The sequence below is a fragment of the Lutjanus erythropterus genome, chromosome 1, assembly GCF_056507025.1.
Source record: "Lutjanus erythropterus isolate fLutEry1 chromosome 1, fLutEry1.hap2, whole genome shotgun sequence".
In the NCBI taxonomy this organism is placed as follows: domain Eukaryota; kingdom Metazoa; phylum Chordata; class Actinopteri; order Lutjaniformes; family Lutjanidae; genus Lutjanus; species Lutjanus erythropterus.
This window is the reverse complement of record NC_139317.1, coordinates 12200957-12221786: the sequence shown is the minus strand read 5'-3', so window position 1 is coordinate 12221786 and position 20830 is coordinate 12200957. Positions and strand designations below refer to the sequence as shown.

The window sequence follows — 20830 nt, the reverse complement described above, 5'->3', positions numbered from 1 at the left end:
CAGGACTGTTAACTCTATTCTACTCATGGACCATCACCCCTTTGGAGCGTGCTGGTCATATCAAACGCTGCAAACTGGGACAAAGCGTACCACATAGTACACACATACGTTTTCCTCCTGGCCGCGTATTTGGCGCACACCAACAGCTGCCCGGTTCAGGAACAAGCTGATGGAGCTGACTGACGAAGGAACGTGAACGCGAATGATCGCGCAGCGTGTTGAACGACAGTGACCATGACGCACTAAGTGCATGAAGGGAAAGAGAAGAACTGTCAGAAAGCATAATGAGGACATGTCAGGGCTGTTCACTCGATTCTGCTCGTAGAAAATGTGACTTTCATCAGCGCTTCTTGTTTTTAAATGCGTGCGCAATAAAGTGCTCATTTCTATTTTAAAAAAAAGCCAAAAACACTGCAGCTAATGTTGTGCAAAATATTACACTTATGACCACTGTGGCATTGCTTGTTATAACCATTAGGGGTGTCGCATTTCTAGTCTGCAGTCTGATGACTACGTGCGTAATTGCGCATGAAAATGAACCACGCACTAGTGCTTTCGTGTTATTATCGAACAGGTGAAGTAGCTGAGCGCTTCTGTGAATGTCTGAGCTGATCATGTAAAAAAATTTACCATATGTATGTTTATAAGATGCAAACATGACCTCATCACGTGCTGAATAAAAGAAAGAAAATGTATAGATCATATTTTTAAAGACATTAATAACTTATTGGCACAAAAGACAACAAACTGTATAAAATATGATTGTTGTAAATACGCAAAAACTGTGTCCTTTATGTGTGATAATAAAATCTACTCAAGTTGTCACTGCTGGGTCAGTTTTCCTCATGATTATTATCTGATTTTGCACAAGTCAAACTGTGAAAGGTGATTACGTTTGATTTGAATTTTTTTGTAATGTTCATCAATGTGACTGAACAGTTGTTAGTTCAACTTAATATCTTTAAGTTATTGATCATTTTTTCTCGTGTACAACTGAATTAATATCAAGTTTATTTGACTAGAAAAGGTTATGTAGTGGCATTACTTCTGGATGTCATAAAGGACCTGTAGGCACAGTAACTTTGGTCTGACGCGAATGACAGGAGATGTAATGTAGTTTAAAAAAAAAACTTTACTGAAGAAAAAGTTCAATATTACATTTTGTCACATGGTAAAAAAAAACTATATGCTCTTGTGCCTCGTGCAGCTCTCTGCTCCTCTGTACAGCAGGGCACATGTCACTCGATAACTTAAAGAGAGTATATGAAGTTTTCTGCCATTATACATAAATTGGGTTTTTAAGATCTTACTCAAAGGCTATACCATATACGATGAATAGAAATAACAAACTATGAATTTTGCATGATTTTAAAATGAACTTTATCTTATTCTCACATTGTGATGCTTACAGTTTATTTTGAATCATTACAAAACTACCTCATCTTGTCTTTTCAAATTCCATTGAATTAAAATTTTAAGGCAGCCTCGACACAAACGTTTTTAAGCTCAAATAAAGGTATAACACGGAGGCGTCACCAGCTGCAGGCGATCATCAACATACAGAGCTGAGGATGAAACAGACTTAATGGATTTTTATGCTCAGAGCGAGAGCTGCTGTACGTCATCACTCATCAGACCAGTGTGCTATGAACACTACATGAGCCACATGCACAAAGGCCCAACTGAAAGAGCTGCAGCACAACTGGCTGTCATCATGTGAAAACATTCATGTCAGAAACACAGAGGCTCTATTTCATGTTATTATAGGATGAGCACCGGCTGCTGCTGTGGAATGAACTGAATGGAATGTAAGGTGATGAATTTGTAGTTTATGTACAGAAGATTGTTGTTAAATTTAGATTCACTAACATGGATAGATATTTGTTGTGGAGAATGCACTGATTTAATTTAGGTTTTTTAGGCTCTTTTGCGCATAATAAATTCCTTCTATGCCTGCATAAAGGCTGTGAAATATCAAATATTATATACCATTGCTTTTACTTAACTGATAATTACTGTTCACATTAAGATTTGACATTAAAAGCCCATGATAAACTTACAAAATACAAACGCCAACTTTTTTGGCCTGTAAACTCTTACAAAGTTGTGTCTAGTTGGGACCTCTGTAGATGAGATGTTGACAGTTCAATCAAAGGGGCGTTTCTCCTTTAAACTTTTTGGTGTTTTTCATTCATTCATTTATTCATTCATTCATTCACTAAATTGAAGCACTAAGGTCAAAATATGAGAGGTCAAATTATCATTTTTTCCCTAAAAGCCTTAACCAGGGTTGAGGACTGATATTTGAGAATGAGTACTTTTACTTTTGATACTTTGAGTACATTTTTCTGATAATACTTTAATATTGAAGTAAGATATGAAGAGCATTTTAAGATTATTGTGTTGGTACATTTGGACAATGTGTATTATGGGTAATTGCCCACACCATGACGTAATAGCGTGTTGTTAAAAGCACTAATTAGGCCTATTGTTGGGACATTGAAATTGTGTCTCGGCTCACTGCATAAAAATGGACTGAGATGATCACTCTAACAGCCCACTAATCAAGCCCATTTCCACTAGTCATACAAATATAAATAAAACTGTTCTTGCATGACAGTAGATTGTGACTATTTATTGCCAGTATGTCCTTTTATTGAATTGCACTGCTACAACCATAATAAACCTAAAACAGGGGTGAAAGACAAGAAACGTGATTTGAAAAAAAAAAAAAAAAGAAAAAGAAAAGAGCTTCAAACAGCTTCAAAGTTATGCCTGCAGTGTTAAAACACTTTCTGTTTGTTCTTGTATTAATTTATGACACTTAACGTGACAACTTTGTCATGTTTGCTGACATTTATTTGTTAATTATTAGATAAAAAAGCGGTGCTATTTAAAGCCCCATCAGCTAATTGGCAAATAATTAATAAAACATTCAAACCCTTGAAATCCATGATAATTAAAATAATTGCTACATTAAATTCAAGTCAAGTCCTGCATGTTAAATCCTATGTAATTATAACTAATTGTTTTCAATATAGCTCTGTGCCTTGTAGGAGCATGCTCTCATATCTTGGTATATGTGAATAAGTTCCTGTCAGCGTGTCTGTAATTGTTGAATCTGATATTTAGGAGCAATATTTATTTTGAAGAGCCATTTCATCACTTAGTGGCTTAGCTTAGTGGCTCTTACCATTTCTGTCACCACAGATGAGTCAGCCGTTGTACATCACGTAGATGTGGCTCATCCGGAAACTCAGGGAACACTCAGTCCTTCAGTGAACACCAGTGCAACTTAATGATGCTGATGATAAATGTTCTGTGACACTGAGCCCATATGTCAAGTCAATTTTGGGGTAAAATGGAGGAATATAATCTCAATAAAAATGGAAATTCTGGAGAGAGACATTATAACTAAAATTTGTATGTAATATTAAAGTTCCAGTGTGTAAGATTCAACGCTATTTATTGGTAGAATGGGGCAAAAATTGACTGTAATATTCATAAGTATGTTTTCATTAGTGTATCACCTGTTGTTTTACTTTAGAATGAGAATGAGGTGTTTATATCTACAGAGGGTGCAGGTCTTCTTTCACAGACGCCATGTTGAATCGCCATGTTTCTACGGTAGCCCAGAGCAAATAAACCAAACACTGGCTGTCGAGAGGGCCTTCCACTTTACCTGTGGGCACCAAAGGTTCTCCTTCACACTTGGAAGGGGAGAGTGAGGTGAGCAGCATTCAGTTGGTTGCAATCTGCAAGCTCACCACTAGATGGCACTAAATCCTACACTCTGGTCCTTTAACCACTTGTGTTTTATTCCAAATCTAATCCTCTTAATGGGGAAATTTCACAACCAGAGAAAAACTATATCAGTTTTATTTTCACCAAATGGGAATATTTTCTGGTTCCTTCAGTCCTCTGTGACAGTAAACTGAACATCTTGGGTTGTGGACAAAACAAGACATTTAAGTTAGTTAATAAGCTGCAGCCCAACAGCGTAGATTCTGTAAGAATAGCCAGTCTTAAATGCACATCCACCTATTGTTTATTTGATTAATAACTTACTATTATTTTTAAATATTAGTTGAGATTTATCTCTTTTCATTACTTTATTTATTTACTCTGTACAAACTTATATGATTTTTTTTTTTTTTTTGCACATTACTGTTTCATGTGTCTAAATGCTGGAAAATACTCATATGTCTGTTGATATTGTCGAATTTCAAAACTTGATGCAATGTAAAAATGTGCCAAATCTGTAGAATACATTACTTACAGTAAAAAATTGCTTGAAAGGAGCAGAAAAAAGTAATAAATGCAACAATTTTGCAGGGTTTTTTTTGAGTAAAACATGAGTGAGTCATCAGCAGAGGGTTGTGGGTTTCTCATATGCTTTATTTGACAGTTGTACCAATTTAAGAAATGCCTTCAAGATATTTGCTCTGCTCCCCTCACATATTTCTGACATTGCTTAATGATTATTTCCTTTTCTCATGCGGTCTCTCATCAATAAACTGTACAGGATAATTCCATCAAGTGTATATTTTCCATTTTAATTTGACAGCAACAGATAAACATTATTTAAAGGGCTGAAAAATGTTTTCAACGGTCTTGGAAGAGAACGCCATTATGATGATGTAGTCTGTCTGTGGGAATGTTTGGGGACAGTTACAGCTGGTCAGGACTGGTTGGTTGCAGCTGGTGGGTTTTTTTCAATATCTTGTACAATATCAAGTACAAATGCAGGCTGGGGGAGTAACAGATTACATGTAATGGATTACTTAATCTGGATAATCCAATTAATCGAATACATTTTTAAAGTAACCCTGCAAACCCTGATGACAGGAGATGGAGTTTTTATCTCCTAGTTAATTCAATCTTCTTTGTATTCCACGTCATTCCTGATTGTCTTTTCTTCATTTATCTTAAAATAGCAAAATATGTAAAAGAAGAGAAAATGACATTAGAGCTCAGATCTTATCTTTGTGAAGCACACTGAATTGCCCCCATATATGAAATGTGCTATGAAAAACAGTTTAAGCTGTTGTTGTATAAAGGAGAGATTTTCAAGCACCAGTTTGTTTCTGCTCCTCTGACCTGCCAAGAAGCTCATGAAAGCTGAGTGATATAAAATAATGTAACGATCAAATTCACATGACAATGTGACACTGAGTTCAGAGTTCATGGGAAACTTGTGACCTGAAGAAATATGGTCACTGGCCAGAAACGGCTGAGAAACTCTGAAGCAGTCACTCCAAAAAAATGTCATCTGCTTCCAGTCTGTTGCCCAGCAACCGAGCCAAGTTTAATAGATTTTTAAAGGTTATTGTGGATTTTGGAAACCTTTGGAAGAAGGTGACCTTACACTCACACACAACTTCATATTGAAACTATTTTTGTCTTTGCTAAGACACATCAAGGGTCATGAATTATGCATGGAAGGATTGTCATACCAGAGCGATTGTTTTTGCTAATTAGCTGCTATTTTTGAGACCAGTGGGACCAGATGAACAGTAAAGGTGGATGGATAACTGAGCGTGGCATCCAGACGATTGGTCCGGGCAATGGAGGTCAGCTGAGGCAAGTACAATGTAGGAGTGAGGACGGGTCAAGCAAGTAGCTGCTCTTTGCTTGAGTGGGAGTAGAATTTAAAGGCAGTTAAAGGGTACGTTAAGTCAGGGCTAGAGAATGATATTGTCTGTTTTAGGAATCCGTAGATTTAAAATGGACAGTCTGATACCCAATGATAAGTCAAAACATCATTTAACATGAAGATGGACGTCCATAGGGATGCTCACCCAGCTTTTCTGCACATTTCACCTTCATTTGTTTCAGTGTAACTGCCACCATCAGTGGATTTGTTGATATTATACACAATAGCAGTCATGTGGATATTTTTCTCCATTGAATACTTTTACTGTGAATATTTCAAGTACATTTTCCTGATTATACTTACTTTTACAGGAGTACCAGTTTAAATGCAGGACTTTTGCTTGTAGCGTTCTTTTTTACACAGTGCTATTCCTTTTACTGTGAGCAGGGGTGGAAGTAACTTATTATAAATACTCAAGTTACTGTAAGTACGTAGTGTTTGTGTATGTATATTCATGTCTGTATACTTTTATTTGAGTATGCATTACACTATATAATCTTACTTTTAAAATCATAATTGAGTATTTAAATTAATATCTAAACCTTTCATCTGCATTTTTGTAACCAGTGAGGTAATCTGATCCCAAACAGGCCAATGAAAACCAGGACATTTGGATGAAAAACTAAACACTGCAGCAACACAGGTTTGCAGTAAGGACATTAAAGATTAAACATCAATAGATTAATCACCATTGAGAATTTAACCAGTTAAAACTGTAGTCATGGATATATAATTAATCAGTCTTTAGTTTAGAAATGACAGTAACTGCATGTCATTTGAAATTGTTTTGTTTTTCTGGTAGAGCCTAAGAAAAAAAAAAAGACAAAAACAAAATAGAAATACTTTGAACTTTTGCCTAAGTATTTTTCTAACACCATTTATTTTACTTGTAATTGAGTAATAATTTACTAATGTAATGATACCTCTAATTGAGTACAGATTTTCAGTACTCTTTCCGCCACTTACTGTGAGTAAAGGACATGAATACTTCGTGCACCACTGCCAGTTAGGTCTTTGCCTGACAAATGTTTGTTTTTACGAGCTTCAGGAGGAGCACCTGAACGCCGCAGAGCTCCGGTCTCTTCATGGTGGTCAGGTGACCCAGCAGCAGGCAGGCCATTCTCGGCTTCTCCTTCGCTTTGGCTCCAATGTCGGAGGTGTTTGCTCCTGGAAGAAATGGACTCTGGCAATGCACGAATTTGATCATTCAGAGATCCGATCAGCTGAGTCTGTGAATGGCGCCAAAACAGGACCCTAAACCTAAATTTCAAGAAGGTCGGTGCAGAAAATAACGCGGACGGACGGTTAACGGCTGCAAGGGGGCGGGTTTGTTGTTGTTGATGCTGCTGCTGTAGCTAGACAATGGTGGTCTCCAGGGAGGGAGACAGAGCCACAGAGCCTTTATTACTGCTCATATGTGTTGAAAATTAATTGAAAACCCGCCCCAAATTAACATGTAGCAAAACTAATGACCTCAAATAAAGCTGAAGGTGGAAAACAGACGTTAACGTTAGGCTAACGGCTAGCTAGCTTGCTATTTGTGCTGCATATGAGCTAAAACTGTATTTATTTGACAGTCACTGACACACAAAAGAGTCGTTTAAACCACGTTAGTCCAAATTATGTTAGTTTAAAAACTAGCTGAGGACCTTCGTGGCAGTCTAACGAGTTATTACACCTAAAAATAATGTGGTTGTTTTGTGTGGCAGGGTGTATCTCCTCATCTCGGTACTGACATTTGTTTTTCTTCTGGCAGGTGAAAGAGTCCTGTGCTTTCATGGGCCACTGCTCTATGAGGCAAAGGTTTGTTTCAATAACGACTAACTAGCGTGATTATACTGCATGTGTGTTATTAGTAGATTATTAACAGCAACACAAATGTTAGCCAGTGATTGATGCAGATCTGTGTGTGTGTTCTTGTCTTACAGTGTGTAAAGATCAACATAAAGGATAAGCAGATTAAATACTTCATTCATTACAGCGGATGGAACAAAAAGTGAGCAGCCCGGTTTAATTTTAATTTCAAACTTTAATTTCCTGTCTGAGTTTCTCTTTCTGTTCTTACCTTCCTCTGCTGTGCCTTCAGTTTGTGTGTGTGTGTGTGTGTGTGTGTGTGTGTGTGTGTGTGTGTGTGTTTATGTGTGAATGGGTGGCCTGATAAAATCACTAGGGACTTTTTTTTTATTGTCACTGTTATGGACATTGATATGCTGCTTGTTTTACAGCTGGGATGAATGGGTTCCTGAAAGCAGAGTTCTCAAATATGTGGACAGCAACCTTGCGAAACAAAAAGAGCTTCAAAAGGCCAATCAGTAAGTTTTCCTGTTTGTCCAGACATGATGATGGATCGAGACAACAAGGAAGTATTTTGTTACTAGGGATGCACAGTATTGGATTATTGCTGATATATTCTAACTCATTTTGACCAATGTGGATACTGCAATCTGCCCTTTTTTTCACCTAATTCCAGACAACACAGTCTCTCCTGTAGTGGATATTATTACTACTATTACTATTACTGCTCCTTTCTTGATGGTCCACCAAAGCTTTTCAAAATGTACACATTCACTGGCAAAATTAAGAGAACTACTGCTGACATTTTTCTTCTTGATGGTGCCAGTTTCTCTTTTTTTCTCTTTTTTCATGAATTCTTCATGATGATTGGAATAACAGCTTTAAGATAGGCAACTAAATTTGTAGTGTTGAAGGAATGTGGTTTGGCTCCTCCTCACATGACCGACACTGAGAAATCATTGCAAATACAACTTTGCTCTCTATTTCAGACACTTCAGAAAACCTCCATACAGCAGACAATACTTGTGTTGCGTGCACATATTTCAGTGTCATCTTATTGGCCTGTCATATCAGCAGAAATGTTCTTTTTGCGCCAATACTGTAATTTAATTTTAAAGCCTTTATGAGCTGATATAGATGACATGCCAAGATTATCACAAATCCCTAGTTAAATCTTTTGACATTTTTCACACATAGCTTCAACGTTAACTGATGACAGAACATAATTTTCACTTTGTCAGTTACACTGTGATCATGATTTTATTATTGATTGCTTTATGAGTTGATACATATACACTTTATGGACAAATATAAGTAAAAACATTTTAAGTTGATTCATTAAATGATCCTCACTGTGTTTTTTTTTTTCTTACCAGGGACCATTATGTTGAGGGAAAGATGAGGGGTTTAGCACCAAGTAAGAAGATTGCTGCTGTGCAGCAGAAAAATGTTGATCTGTAAGTATCAACCTTGTCCTCCCACCACTAACAATTCAAAAAAACTGTAAACACATCACATAAATTGACATAATCTCACCCTGACAAAATACAGTCAGTGGCCTCTTTTATTAGGTACACCTGTACAGTCTAATGCAATTCAATACAGCAGCCCAGCCATAAATTTTCAATTTCAATTTTTCAATGTTCTGTTTTTGTTGACATTGTTGGAATACATTTAATCATATGTTTACAACTGAACAAAAGGAAAGAACTGACATGCTCACCTCAAGTGCCTTTTGTACTTAAAGGGTGCGATCCATAAAAGATGAATGTGTATATTTATATAAATGTTTTCCAGTATGAGGAGATGGCACATAAACAATTGCATTCATCAGTGTTAGGTTGTATAATTGGTTTGGTGACTTGTCTGATTATTGTAAAAACGTACTATGATATTTCCTCTGACATTTGTATAGTCTTCTTACTATTTATTGAGTTAATATCTGGTTGTTGATGTTATTATTTCTGTGATGAGTATCAGCTGAAACCCATTTGCATACATGAGGGAGCAGAATATTAGAAACTCAATATAATGTGTAACACCACCACCATCACTACAACCTCAGTGATAAAACACTGAGTTTAATTAACACCTCTATGACTGCATCAAAAAATGTGTTTTAGGCATCATAAACGTAGATGTGACAGAACAATTGCATTGGATTGCATTAGATTGTACAGATGTAACTTATAAAGTGACCACTGAGTGTTTATTGAATTAAATGGAGTAATGTAAGCATTTAGCCACTGAATATAGTCACTGTGGAGGGTGACATCACAGGGTACATGTATAATCTCTTATCATCACTTATAATACCTTTTTTTTTTTTTTTTTTTTTGCATTCCAGGAAAGTGAAAAAGGCAAAACAGAAGAGTAAGTAAAATGTTTCTACATGTTAACAGCATATTTAGTTCAAGTGAATACTCTTTATATAACCCAGAATCACACATTTGTCAGTAACCTTTAAATATTACAACAAAGTGCTCATGGGCCATTTTAGTGAGAAATAACAAAGATATCCCATCATCTTATAATTTGTGACATTTTGGGCTCGTTCATGATGAGCCTTGTGAGTGCTCTCATAGTGTTTTTTCTGACAGTGCAGAAAAGGAGCTTCTTTCTGATTATGTTACTATCCATATCTTAAAAACATGTAAAAACAGCCTTTTTTCATATGGTGATATATCAGGAAATATGTTTATAAATAAAGTCTATTATATTACATGTATTTTCAGATTAACCACTTGCTAACTTGCAGTGCGTACTCCATCGGGTTAAGTAATATCAAGGCACTCTGACAATCACCAGGAAAAAAAGTGTTAAGAGTGCCTAGTAGAAAAGTGCTGCTTTAAATGTTTGGCAGATAAAAATACATATCAGAGTTGTTTACCTGCTCATCCATTATGCCTAAAAGCACTGTCTTCTTTCGGGAATTGTATTGTTATTTACAACCTGCCAGACTTTTTATTAAAACCTTCAATATCTACAGAATTTATAAGCTGGAATTGGTGTTTTGTTTAGCCCCAGGGCCGGGTGAAGGTACCAGCAGCGGAGAAACACCCCAGGGACCACGGAAGAAGAGGGCTCGGGTCGATCCCACCGTGGAGAGTGTATGTATCATCAGTTCTTAGTAACACAATGTAGACACACAAAAAACACCCACTTGATTATATAGTTTTATCAGTTTATAACACGACATTTTGTTTACGTAAAAAGCTGGGAAACATTTGCCAGCTTTGTTTTAAGAAGACTTTTTTTGACTGAGAAATAAAGCACATGTTAATTTAGATGAAAATGGGACCATCACTGGAGTTTACAATTCAAAGACATATAGAATAATATGCAAATTATATCATCACCTAATGTTTCAGAAGATGAATTGGTGCGTATTTGGAAAACACAGTAGTCGCCATCATCCTCATGTACTTGGAGAGAACACTGTTGGAAGAATGAAATTAGATTCTTTATTATACCAAAAATTAAGAGCAAATGTTTGTCTGTTGCCCACCACGTTAGAGGTGGTGTGGGGAAATAAATGTAGACCTTCACTGTGTATTTTTGTCCTGATATTGTACCGTTTTCTGGGCTATGATGCTTAGGTCATGAAAAGCACTATACTTGGTTAATGTGACAGGAGATAATGTGTTAAGAGAAGACGTCGTCGACGTGGTCGTCATCACTAAGAGATGGAATAAGACAGAACCACCAACACAAGATGAATGGCTGAAAATTGCAAAAGAAATATATTAGGGATGCCATGATTTAAATATTGAAAATTTATCAACTTATGCTTTCAATTTGAGTAATAGCATCTAAAGGCAGAAGCGATGATTGTCACAGTCTTTTTTTTTTCTCTCCACCCTCTGCTTACCCACAACACCTCAAAAAAAATTCTGACCTTAAAATCAATAGTTAAATTGAATCAAGGATTTGGAGAGTCTTGACACCCCTAAAATATATGAAATGAAACACTTGACTCACACAACAGGAGCTCAAGAGAAATGGTGTTGAGAGAAGTGGACAATGTTTACATGTCAAGGACTGAACCATTGAATGTGCTACAGGAAAAGATTTGTGTGAACACAGCAGGCTTTTAATTTTTTTTTTTTTCTCATTTGTATATATGTGACTTGTATGCAATGGAAAAGCAAAAAAAATGAAGTATTAATAAAAAGCCATTTTGATCACCAAGCTTTTGTACAGTCATATACTAAAGCCACAAATAATTAATTTGACCCAAGAGATCCTCTCTAAACACTGACCTCCCTCCCTGGACAATATTGAGATGTCACAGTAAAAATGCCCTTACAGTGTCTAAATGACTGTGAAATTTAAAATGAAAGGCTGTAAAAACAAGACGCTGTTCTTTCTGATTTCATCCGGCTCACAAAGTTGTTAGAGGACTCGGTTATTCATGCATGAATGTTCCCCACTGTTCCCTGTGGGCCACAGTAGGTGATTGCTGTGACTCTTTGATAACAGAGTTCTTTCAGTTGTGCTGACCGATGAGAAAAATGGTTTACTTCGCCTCAGGAAGTGAGAAACAGCAGAAAATTTTGGCACCATGCAGCCAGCACTAGATGTTATTATGACCTGTGCACAAATCAAAAGATAACAGACAGCACTTATGTCAACAGGAAAGCAGTGCTGTGATAAGTGTTGCTCCCAAACATCCAGTGAAATAATCAACAACAACAACAAAAAATTACTGAAAATTAAGAAGTTATGCATGTTTGTGTTCAGGAGGAGATGTTCACTAACCGCGTGGAGGTGAAGGTGAAGATCCCTGAGGAGCTGAAACCCTGGCTGGTGGACGACTGGGACCTCATCACCCGACAAAAACAGGTGAAAAGACACACACAAAACTTATACTTTATCCAAACTATACCAATCTATCAATCTAATCATCGTAATCTTTTGGTTTACATCTTAATAAGATTACCTCTGACTTATTTTGGAATAAGAACCAATCCTGCATCCATAAGGAATTTTTACAAAAACCTAGATAAGTGGGTGATATGGCTTTACCATATCGCAATGTATGTCAGCCTTTCATCACATATCTTCCTGAGCAGCTGTGATGTTGTACTATTGTTTGTTTTCAGCCTTTGCTGTGGAGTTTGTTTACTCTGAGCTCCGAGTTTGCACACCCCCTCAAACCACACGACTTGTCTATTATTTTTATGTTTGTCTTGTTTGTTTTTGTTGGTCTGTCTTTCTTTGTATTGGGGCACCTTATTCCATTGCTTTATATTGTATTATATTTGTCTGTTTGTTACTTTAATTGAAAAAAAGTTTTCTCCAGTACTGTTGTATACATGTTTCTTTTTCAGTTGTGCAAACTAATAAATAAAGTGGCAGGGAAAAAAACAAATACAAACCATAACAAGTTCCTGTGTTTGCTGTCGATTTACAATTTACGACTGCTAACCTGTGGAGGTTAGAAAGTTGGCTCCACAGTAAAAAATGTCTATATATTGAAAATTCACATCATCACACTTTTGCTCTCTGTTGCTTACAGTTATTTCATCTGCCTGCTAAGAAGAATGTAGAGACGGTCTTGGAAGACTATGCAAACTATAAGAAGTCAAAAGGAAACTCAGACAATAAGTAAGAATAAACAACACCATAACTTCCTTCAAATCATGTAAAAATCTGTGAAATGTTGGTATCCTGTGTCCACCTCATCATGCCACCTGTCACTTAAAGGAACATTTCACCCCAAAATCAAAAACAGATCTTTTCCCTGTGGCCTGTAGTGCTATGTACCCATCTGTACTGTTTTGGTGTGGGTGGGTGTGGGGTCCAATCTCTGATCTACTGAAACTAGATGGCACCTCATCTTGGCGTGCTCAAAGCACCAAAAAATACATTTATAAAACTCAACAGCTTGTCTCATTCCAGAAATCACGATGCAGTTAGTCAAGATAATCCACTGACCTTGTGAGCAGTTTCATGTAGGAATTTCTTTCTGCAGCAAAATCTACTGGAACTATTTTCTTTTTAATAGGAAGAAAACAGTTTGTATGTGAAACTGAACAAGGTCTGTTGATTACCGTGAGTAACTGGGTCATGATTTTTGAAAAGAGGCACAGTTGTTTACTTTTTGTTTAAGTGCTTTGAGCACAACAAGACAAGCGCCATTATATTGGAGAGAAGGTGAGAGAAGGTGAGAGAAGGTAGACATAACTATGCCTGAAATCTCCAAAACTCAGCAACACACACCAACACAGTTTAGATAGATAAACAGCATTACAGGCCAGGAGAATTTTCTTTTAAAAAAGATTATTTTGTAGTTTGAGGTGAACTGTCCCAAACCTACTTATATGGAATGACTCAAGATCATGACCACATAGTATGAAGCACAAACAGAACATACAATTATAACATACAATAGAAACAAAGCGATAACACACATCATGGCTAAAGAACAACACATTATCTTCCCTCCACAGGGAGTATGCAGTAAATGAAGTGGTGGCGGGGATTCGGGAGTACTTCAATGTCATGCTGGGCACTCAGCTCCTTTACAAGTTCGAGAGGCCACAGTACGCTGAAATCCTGGCAGAACACCCAGACATGCCGATGTCTCAGGTGTATGGAGCTCCACACTTGCTGCGCCTATTTGGTAGGAACCCTGAACACCCTGAACCTTTGCTTTGAACTCAGTGACTGGATGGAGTTTGAACATTGAACAGAAACTGAAGTGCCTAACTTTACTGTTTTAAGTGCAATTAAATGATTTAATTTGATTCCGAGAACATTCTTCTCACACAGGTATAATGGCTGTGGGAGTAAATTCACCATTGCAGTGTGTTTTTTGTTCTGTGTCTTCGTTAAAGAAGTATGAAGTATTCTCTATAGAATCTTGAACACTGAAGCTAAAGTAACACATCACTGTTCATAACCACTCACTTCTTTTTCTTTGTTGAATGACATGCTTGAAGGGATAATTCAGGCTGTTTGAAGTGGGGTTGTATGAGGTACTTATCCATAGTAATTTTAGCTCCAGGAGCACAGGAGTTGCTGGTCTACCACCGCCTGGGTTGATTTCTTTATTTGTGTTATTGTATGACTTAAGTGAATCTGAACTAACCTATTAAAACCGTGCCAGTGCTCCTCTCTGCATCTTCAAACTGGGGTGTGCCAGTCGACATCTACACATTGATAATAATAAATACATTGACTGTGGATAAGTATGTCAAACAACCCCACTTCAAATAATTCGAACTGTTCCTTTAAGAAAATTGAGTTCACTCTTAAAACTTGTGAAATTATGGGGAACTGTCTGTGCCAAATAATCTTTTTGTCCAAGATAACTCCCGCTGTGGAAGCAACAAATAAATCCTAAATTTAATTAATCTAAGTTTTGATACTAATATTGTTGTGGCATTGGAGATAACACGTCTGCAAATAAAAATAAATAAATAAAACAACAAAATAAACAAACAAAAAAATAAAACTACAACAACTAACTTGTATGGCAACACTTAGGGCTGCCCATATATCAGGTTTTCACACATGATTATTGTGGCTAAAATTATAATATGATGATATTTTGAGGGAAAAAAGAAGAAGAGAAATAATGCTATAAATGCAATGGCTTGTGAAAATGTAATCAGATAATCTGATAAACAAAAGAAATTGTTTAAGAGCATAATGGATGTTTAAGAGATATAGACATGATATTAACATGTATACTATTAACATTATATCCAGATTTTATTTTTTAAATATCATGGTTAACATCAACACCTGTATCACGACACTCCTAGCTGCACTGTACATTAAACAGTGTAAATAATTCACAAGCTGTTTTCTCTGTAGAATTAAGATTCCATTTTACTTAACTGTGACATTATTCAGGTGAAATTATTGATCATTGTAATCATTTTGATTTTTTTACTAAGTTCAAATTGAACATCACACACTAAGACGACTCAGCTGGGTTCTTCAGATGGTGATTTGATCTGATTTGATTACTGATGTTAATGAACACCTCTGATTTCACAGATACACAGGGGTCTAACAATAATCGAGCATAACGTACAGCTGTGTCAGCCAGGCATAATTAGATTCAACATTTTAAACTTACACATACAAAACCTATAAATAGCCTTGCTTGTAATAACAGCCCCTTACATCTTCTGTATATGAAGTGACAAATTAATTGTGGGTGTTGACATTAATGTGGGCCACTTTTCAATATATACTGTGAAATTCAAAAACACCACTCACCCAGTATCAGACTTAGACGAGGTGCTAGAGCTATAGACCATCAAACTGAACTTTAAAAAGCATCTGCACACTCAAATCTGTGGAAACATCTTTCTTAAATATTTTTTAATAAGGTCAGAGACTTTCTTCAAGAAGGTCTCTAACTGAAAGCTTGCTAATTTGTCCTAATTGTCCTACTATTCACATTAATATGGCTGTGGTTAAAACGGTCCATTGAATTTCCAGAAAATATAACATACAATATAAAGATACACGTTTCTATTGCAATGTAAAAATGCAGAACATTTTTTCCATATTGTCCATCCTCATCACTGTTTTTTTAAGCAAAAACCTCCTGTATCCCTAAAACTATCAGAGCGCCTCAGTTTTTTGAAGTAGTTATGTCATATAGAAAACTTTAAGTTCTGTATCAGTTGTGTTTCCAAATAACTGGTCTCACAGACTTTCCTTTTCCGAGGCATCTTTATATTGACACAGTATCTAAAAAGAAGTCAGCTCACCAGCCTGCTGTCTCCTCCTTCGTTGTTCCTCATACATGTCGTTCTCCCCTGACAGTTCGTATTGGAGCCATGCTGGCCTACACTCCACTGGACGAGAAGAGTCTGGCTTTGCTGCTCAGTTACCTCCAAGATTTCCTCAAGTAAGGTTTAACTCCCACCACAAGAGACCCCCTGTCATGTTTGGTTGATTCTCAAATGTCATGTTACTTCCACATTCATATTAGTGCAGCCAGGCTTGTTCCAAATCCTCAAAACATCAGCCATGAAATCGATTTTCTGCTCTGGAAAATATTTTTGCTGAGACTGACTGTTCACTTAACAGCATTTTATGACAGATAGATCGAACGTTTGGGTTGAATGCAGATTTAAAATGGTTTCAAAGAAGATTCGTGAGTGGTGTGTGATTCTTTTTGATAAATGATGTAAAATACAAATACATCTCTGTATGTATCTGAACAGCACTGCAGACAGTATTTTTACTCACTGAAGTAAATTACCTCTCAAGTAGTTGAATGGTGACATACAGTGGTGGAAGAACTGTTCACATCCTTTATTTAGAAGTACCAGTACCACACTAAAAATAACAAAAATACTCTCTTACAGGTAAAAGTCCTGCATTCAATCAATCAAATAAATAAAATTGTATAAGTAGTATCACAGTAAAACTATATGTTTTAAAAATGGTGGCTGAAATAAAATCCTACAAATACATGACCAGTCAGAAATGTTCAACAGTACATGCCCCACGCCAAAGTTCCTGTAAATTTGGCAGGCACTATCCACCAAAAAAGGGACTTTTTGGGGATACAGTAATGTCCTTGGATCTGGATTTCAAACCTGGTCCCTATGGTGGAAACATTTCTTCCTGTAAAAGTTCCCAGTCCCTGGAAGAAAGTTCCTGCAGTGGAAACGAATCTATATTTAAGTAGTTTTATTCATTGTTTATGAAACACTAATGAGGGCTGTCTGAAGTGCAGTGAAAAACCTTATAATTTGTGGTTTCTTTTTTTATACATACGTACATACATACATTACATATATACATACATTACTGAGCCAACACCTTAAGCCAGCTTCATGATATTTTCTGAATTGCCTTAACCTATAAAATGTAAAGTATATTAATGAAGAAGACACGGGAGTTCAGCCTTGAGATTTAATGTTACCCCTCCTTTACCTACCACCCACCACAGTAATTATTTCCTTGAAAAACATTTAATTCTATATTATTGAATATGCAACACTTAAGTACATATCAACTGACATGACTCAGGCTTTTAGACGAGTCCTGCTATTAACTTATCTGTAGGCGCTGCCTTGCGGTTGTGTAAGTATCCTTTACATGAGTAAAACTAATAGGCTTTGTCTGTCTGTTGTGTAATTGTCCCCTCCCTTGTGGACTACTATGTGTGAGTCCTGCAAACTGATTCTGAATTACCTGTGAATAATGTTCTCTTACATTGCCGCATCTAACAGTATGTTTATCCAGACAAACCTTGCTTGAAGGGATAGGTCACATGTTTTGAAGTGGGGTTATATGATGTACTAATTCATTTAATGAAGCAAACACTTGAGCCTGAGATAAAGTGTCACCCCTCCTTCACCTAGCACAGTATAGTCATTCCCTTTATTTTCTACAGGTTTGTTATTCCATGTAAAAGCATGGTTAGAATTTCAGGGGAGCTAAGGGGAACTCAGCTCCCCTGAGAAGGACACAGGCTCCACTGAAAGTCAACTTTGGGACATTTGGAGGAGCTCTAAAACATGATGTTCTTGAAATAAATTAGTAACAGTAAAATATGCTGTGGGTCTGTATATTGCGTGGTTATTCACTCATAACATTCTAATTTCTGAAGATTTATCTTCATTAATTAACATAATACTATGTGCCACCGGGGCAGCCTCTCTGTCCATGGTTCTGACATGTAGCGGAGGAGATTGATAAACAGGCTGACAGACAGAAAACATGTCACTTACTTTGGTTCCTGCTTGCTTGGCCCTAAACCTATTTCCACCAGGTTATAACAATCTTCTGACAGAAGATGAACGACAGGCAAGTAAAGAGACAGTCAATGAGGAGAGAGTGTGTGAGAGAGAGAGATGTAAGTGGCAAAAAGGCTGTTTCTACAAGCCTATTATACTTAATGTAAAATCCTTTGATGTAAAACCATTGTGAAACAGAAAAACGTTGCCCCTGCTGATTTTGTTTAGCTCTGATTAATAAATGTAGTCTTTGATTTTGAAACTGTAGCGTTATATTTTTGTTATTTAGCCTCTATGAAATGTTATTGACAGTATTAACTGTCTGTAGTAGTAGTAGTGTAAGTTTTTTTTTTTTTTGCAGTAACCCTGAAATTGATCTTGCTCATTTATATGTATGCACAGGCATGTGACATGTTTTAGAACTGGTGCGCACCAGAAAATATGGCTCCCCAAAAGCCACTGTGTAATTCAAACCCTGTATAAAACTATAAAAGTTTTACATAAGTAAAAGTGGCATTACCATACTGGACATTTATTGCATTACAGGTAAAAGCCCTGAATTCATCATTTTACTCAAGTACAGAAGTATCAGTAGAATGTATTGTAGATACTCATGGTAATAGCAAGGCAGTCATGACAACAACACATGGACAAATTTGTTTATCTTTAAGCAATAACCATCTCCGTCAATTCTGTTTTCTTTAGGTACCTGGTGAAGAATTCATCCACCCTCTTCAGTGCCACTGACTATGAGGTTGCGCCCCCTGAGTATCACCGCAAGGCCGTGTGAGAGCGTTCAGCACGCCAAGCTCCTATTGAGGCACGTCATTGCCGTCTCCCAGGCCACATGTAAAATAACCATTATGACCCTTTTTGAGTGCAGACTTGGATGAGATTTTTCACTTGAATTGATTCACTTCCTTCACAAAGGTCTCAGGAGCTTGTCACAGTTAAAAAAGCTAAAAAAAGAAACCCTTTTTAGCTGAATATCTCTCTTTCTTCTCTAACCTCTTTGAAAAGACAAGAAAAGAAAAGTTTTCTGTTGACAAGTTACTGTTTCCAAGAGCAGCTCTTTGGTGTTTTGTGCATTCCATCTGATAGATATTTGTTACTGTTGCATGTGTGTATTTATTAGTGCTTCTTCTGCCACATGAGGTGCAATTTAATGCTGGATCACATGGTCAGCACTCAGCAGTTAATGTTTTTGTATCTGTATCTTGTGTATTTGTATCAATTTGTAAAAAAAAAAACAAACAAACAAACAAACAAAAACATGTTTTTACACAATCTCTACATTGTTTACTGTGTTCTTTTATTAATTATTTGGCGTCATCACCGTTCTTTCAAGATGCATTTTGCAAAGTGTTACTCACTGATGACATAAGATGAAATAATGGAGGAAAGGCTCCCAGTGGAATCAGGGCACAACATCAGACATCAGAGACTAACTCTGTAGAATTAGATTTAATATTCATTCCACAAGCCAGCAAACACAAACATCTGTCTTAAATATATGTGATCACCAGAGTTGGCAAACGTATACACGTTGTTTACTCAAGTGGAAGTACAGATACTAAAGTTAAAAAAAAGACTAGAAGTACTGATTCAACCTCTTTACTAAAGTGTAAGTGAAAAAGTACAGCATCTGAAATGTACTCAAAGCATAAAAGTAATAAGCAGTTCACTGAGGGACATTTCTACCAGTTGTTTCTGTGCAAAACTAACTAAACCTCACTTTTTTTTTCTCCATGGCTGAGGTTCTTCTGCCTGTTTCATCTTGTTGCATCTTTTACATTGTTTTCCATCTTGTTGTGTTATTTTCGTAGCTTTTGGTCTAATGTCTGTTTTATCTTGTGTCACGTCAGACATTTTTCATCTTTTTCATCTTGTTGCGTCACCATATGTCTTGTCTTTTTCATCTTGCTACATCATTTTCATCTTCTTACGCATTTTACATAATTTTTTGTCTTGTTAGGTCTTTTTCGTCATTTTAGGTCATTTTCAATTTTGTTAAATCTTTTCTTGATGCATCGTTTTGCTTGTGTTATGTCATTTTTCGTCCTGTAAGGTCTTTTTACATTTTTTTTCATCCTGCTACATTGTTTTCATCTCATGTCTGTTTGCATGATATGCACTGGTGGATACATCCAGGAATTGTATTTCCTGTGTGTTATCGTCTCATCCATTTAAGTTGAAGTCGCCCTTAATGTTGAGAAGACGGTCTGTAATGATGCAAAATTTTAAAAAAAAAATCAATAATTCCCCTCAAATGCATTAAAAACTAAAACAACAAGCCTGTTTTGGTTAAGATGGTGTTACAGTACAGTTACTTGAAATACAGTAATGCAGTATTAGTACTTCGTTACTTCCCACCTCTGGTGTTCAGTTCATAAAAAATACAAGCAATAAAATTAAAAATAAATCCATGCTAGAAATCCTGCTCCTAATGTACAGAAGGTTTAAATTCTCAGAAAGACAAGTGTTTGTAATTTGAAGTCATTCTGCAGAAGATCCCTAGTAGAGGATGCACCACTTTTTTTCTTTTATCCAGGTCAGTATTATATTTAACAAGAATGTGTCTTTGTCCTTTCCCCTTTCCCCAGTTTGTTACAGTTTGTTTGGTAATACACATACAACAACACAACATCAACTGTGGTGA

The 20830-nt window shown here is 36.5% G+C and overlaps 1 protein-coding gene across 1 annotated transcript; it reads left to right on the top strand.

Moving 5' to 3' along the window:
* The first annotated feature begins 6742 nt into the window (after window positions 1–6742).
* Window positions 6743–19401, top strand: LOC146332653 (mortality factor 4-like protein 1). Its single transcript, XM_084744196.1, has 12 exons — window positions 6743–6931; window positions 7413–7459; window positions 7585–7652; window positions 7882–7968; window positions 8827–8907; window positions 9798–9823; window positions 10472–10560; window positions 12194–12295; window positions 12972–13060; window positions 13906–14078; window positions 16244–16328; window positions 18877–19401. Exons 1-12 carry the CDS (start codon window positions 6892–6894, stop codon window positions 18959–18961), a joined length of 972 nt encoding a protein of 323 aa, XP_084600322.1. The 5' UTR covers window positions 6743–6891; the 3' UTR covers window positions 18962–19401.
* Window positions 19402–20830: the final 1429 nt, after the last annotated feature.

What these genes read in the sequence shown, in the direction of transcription:
- LOC146332653 (XM_084744196.1), top strand. Translation starts at nt 6,892, where the DNA reads ATGGCGCCAAAACAGGACCCTAAACCTAAATTTCAAGAAG. An exon ending in TACAGCGGATGGAACAAAAA is followed by an intron (nt 7,653 to 7,881) that starts GTGAGCAGCCCG and finishes CTTGTTTTACAG; the next exon opens with CTGGGATGAATGGGTTCCTG. An exon ending in TACCTCCAAGATTTCCTCAA is followed by an intron (nt 16,329 to 18,876) that starts GTAAGGTTTAAC and finishes TGTTTTCTTTAG; the next exon opens with GTACCTGGTGAAGAATTCAT.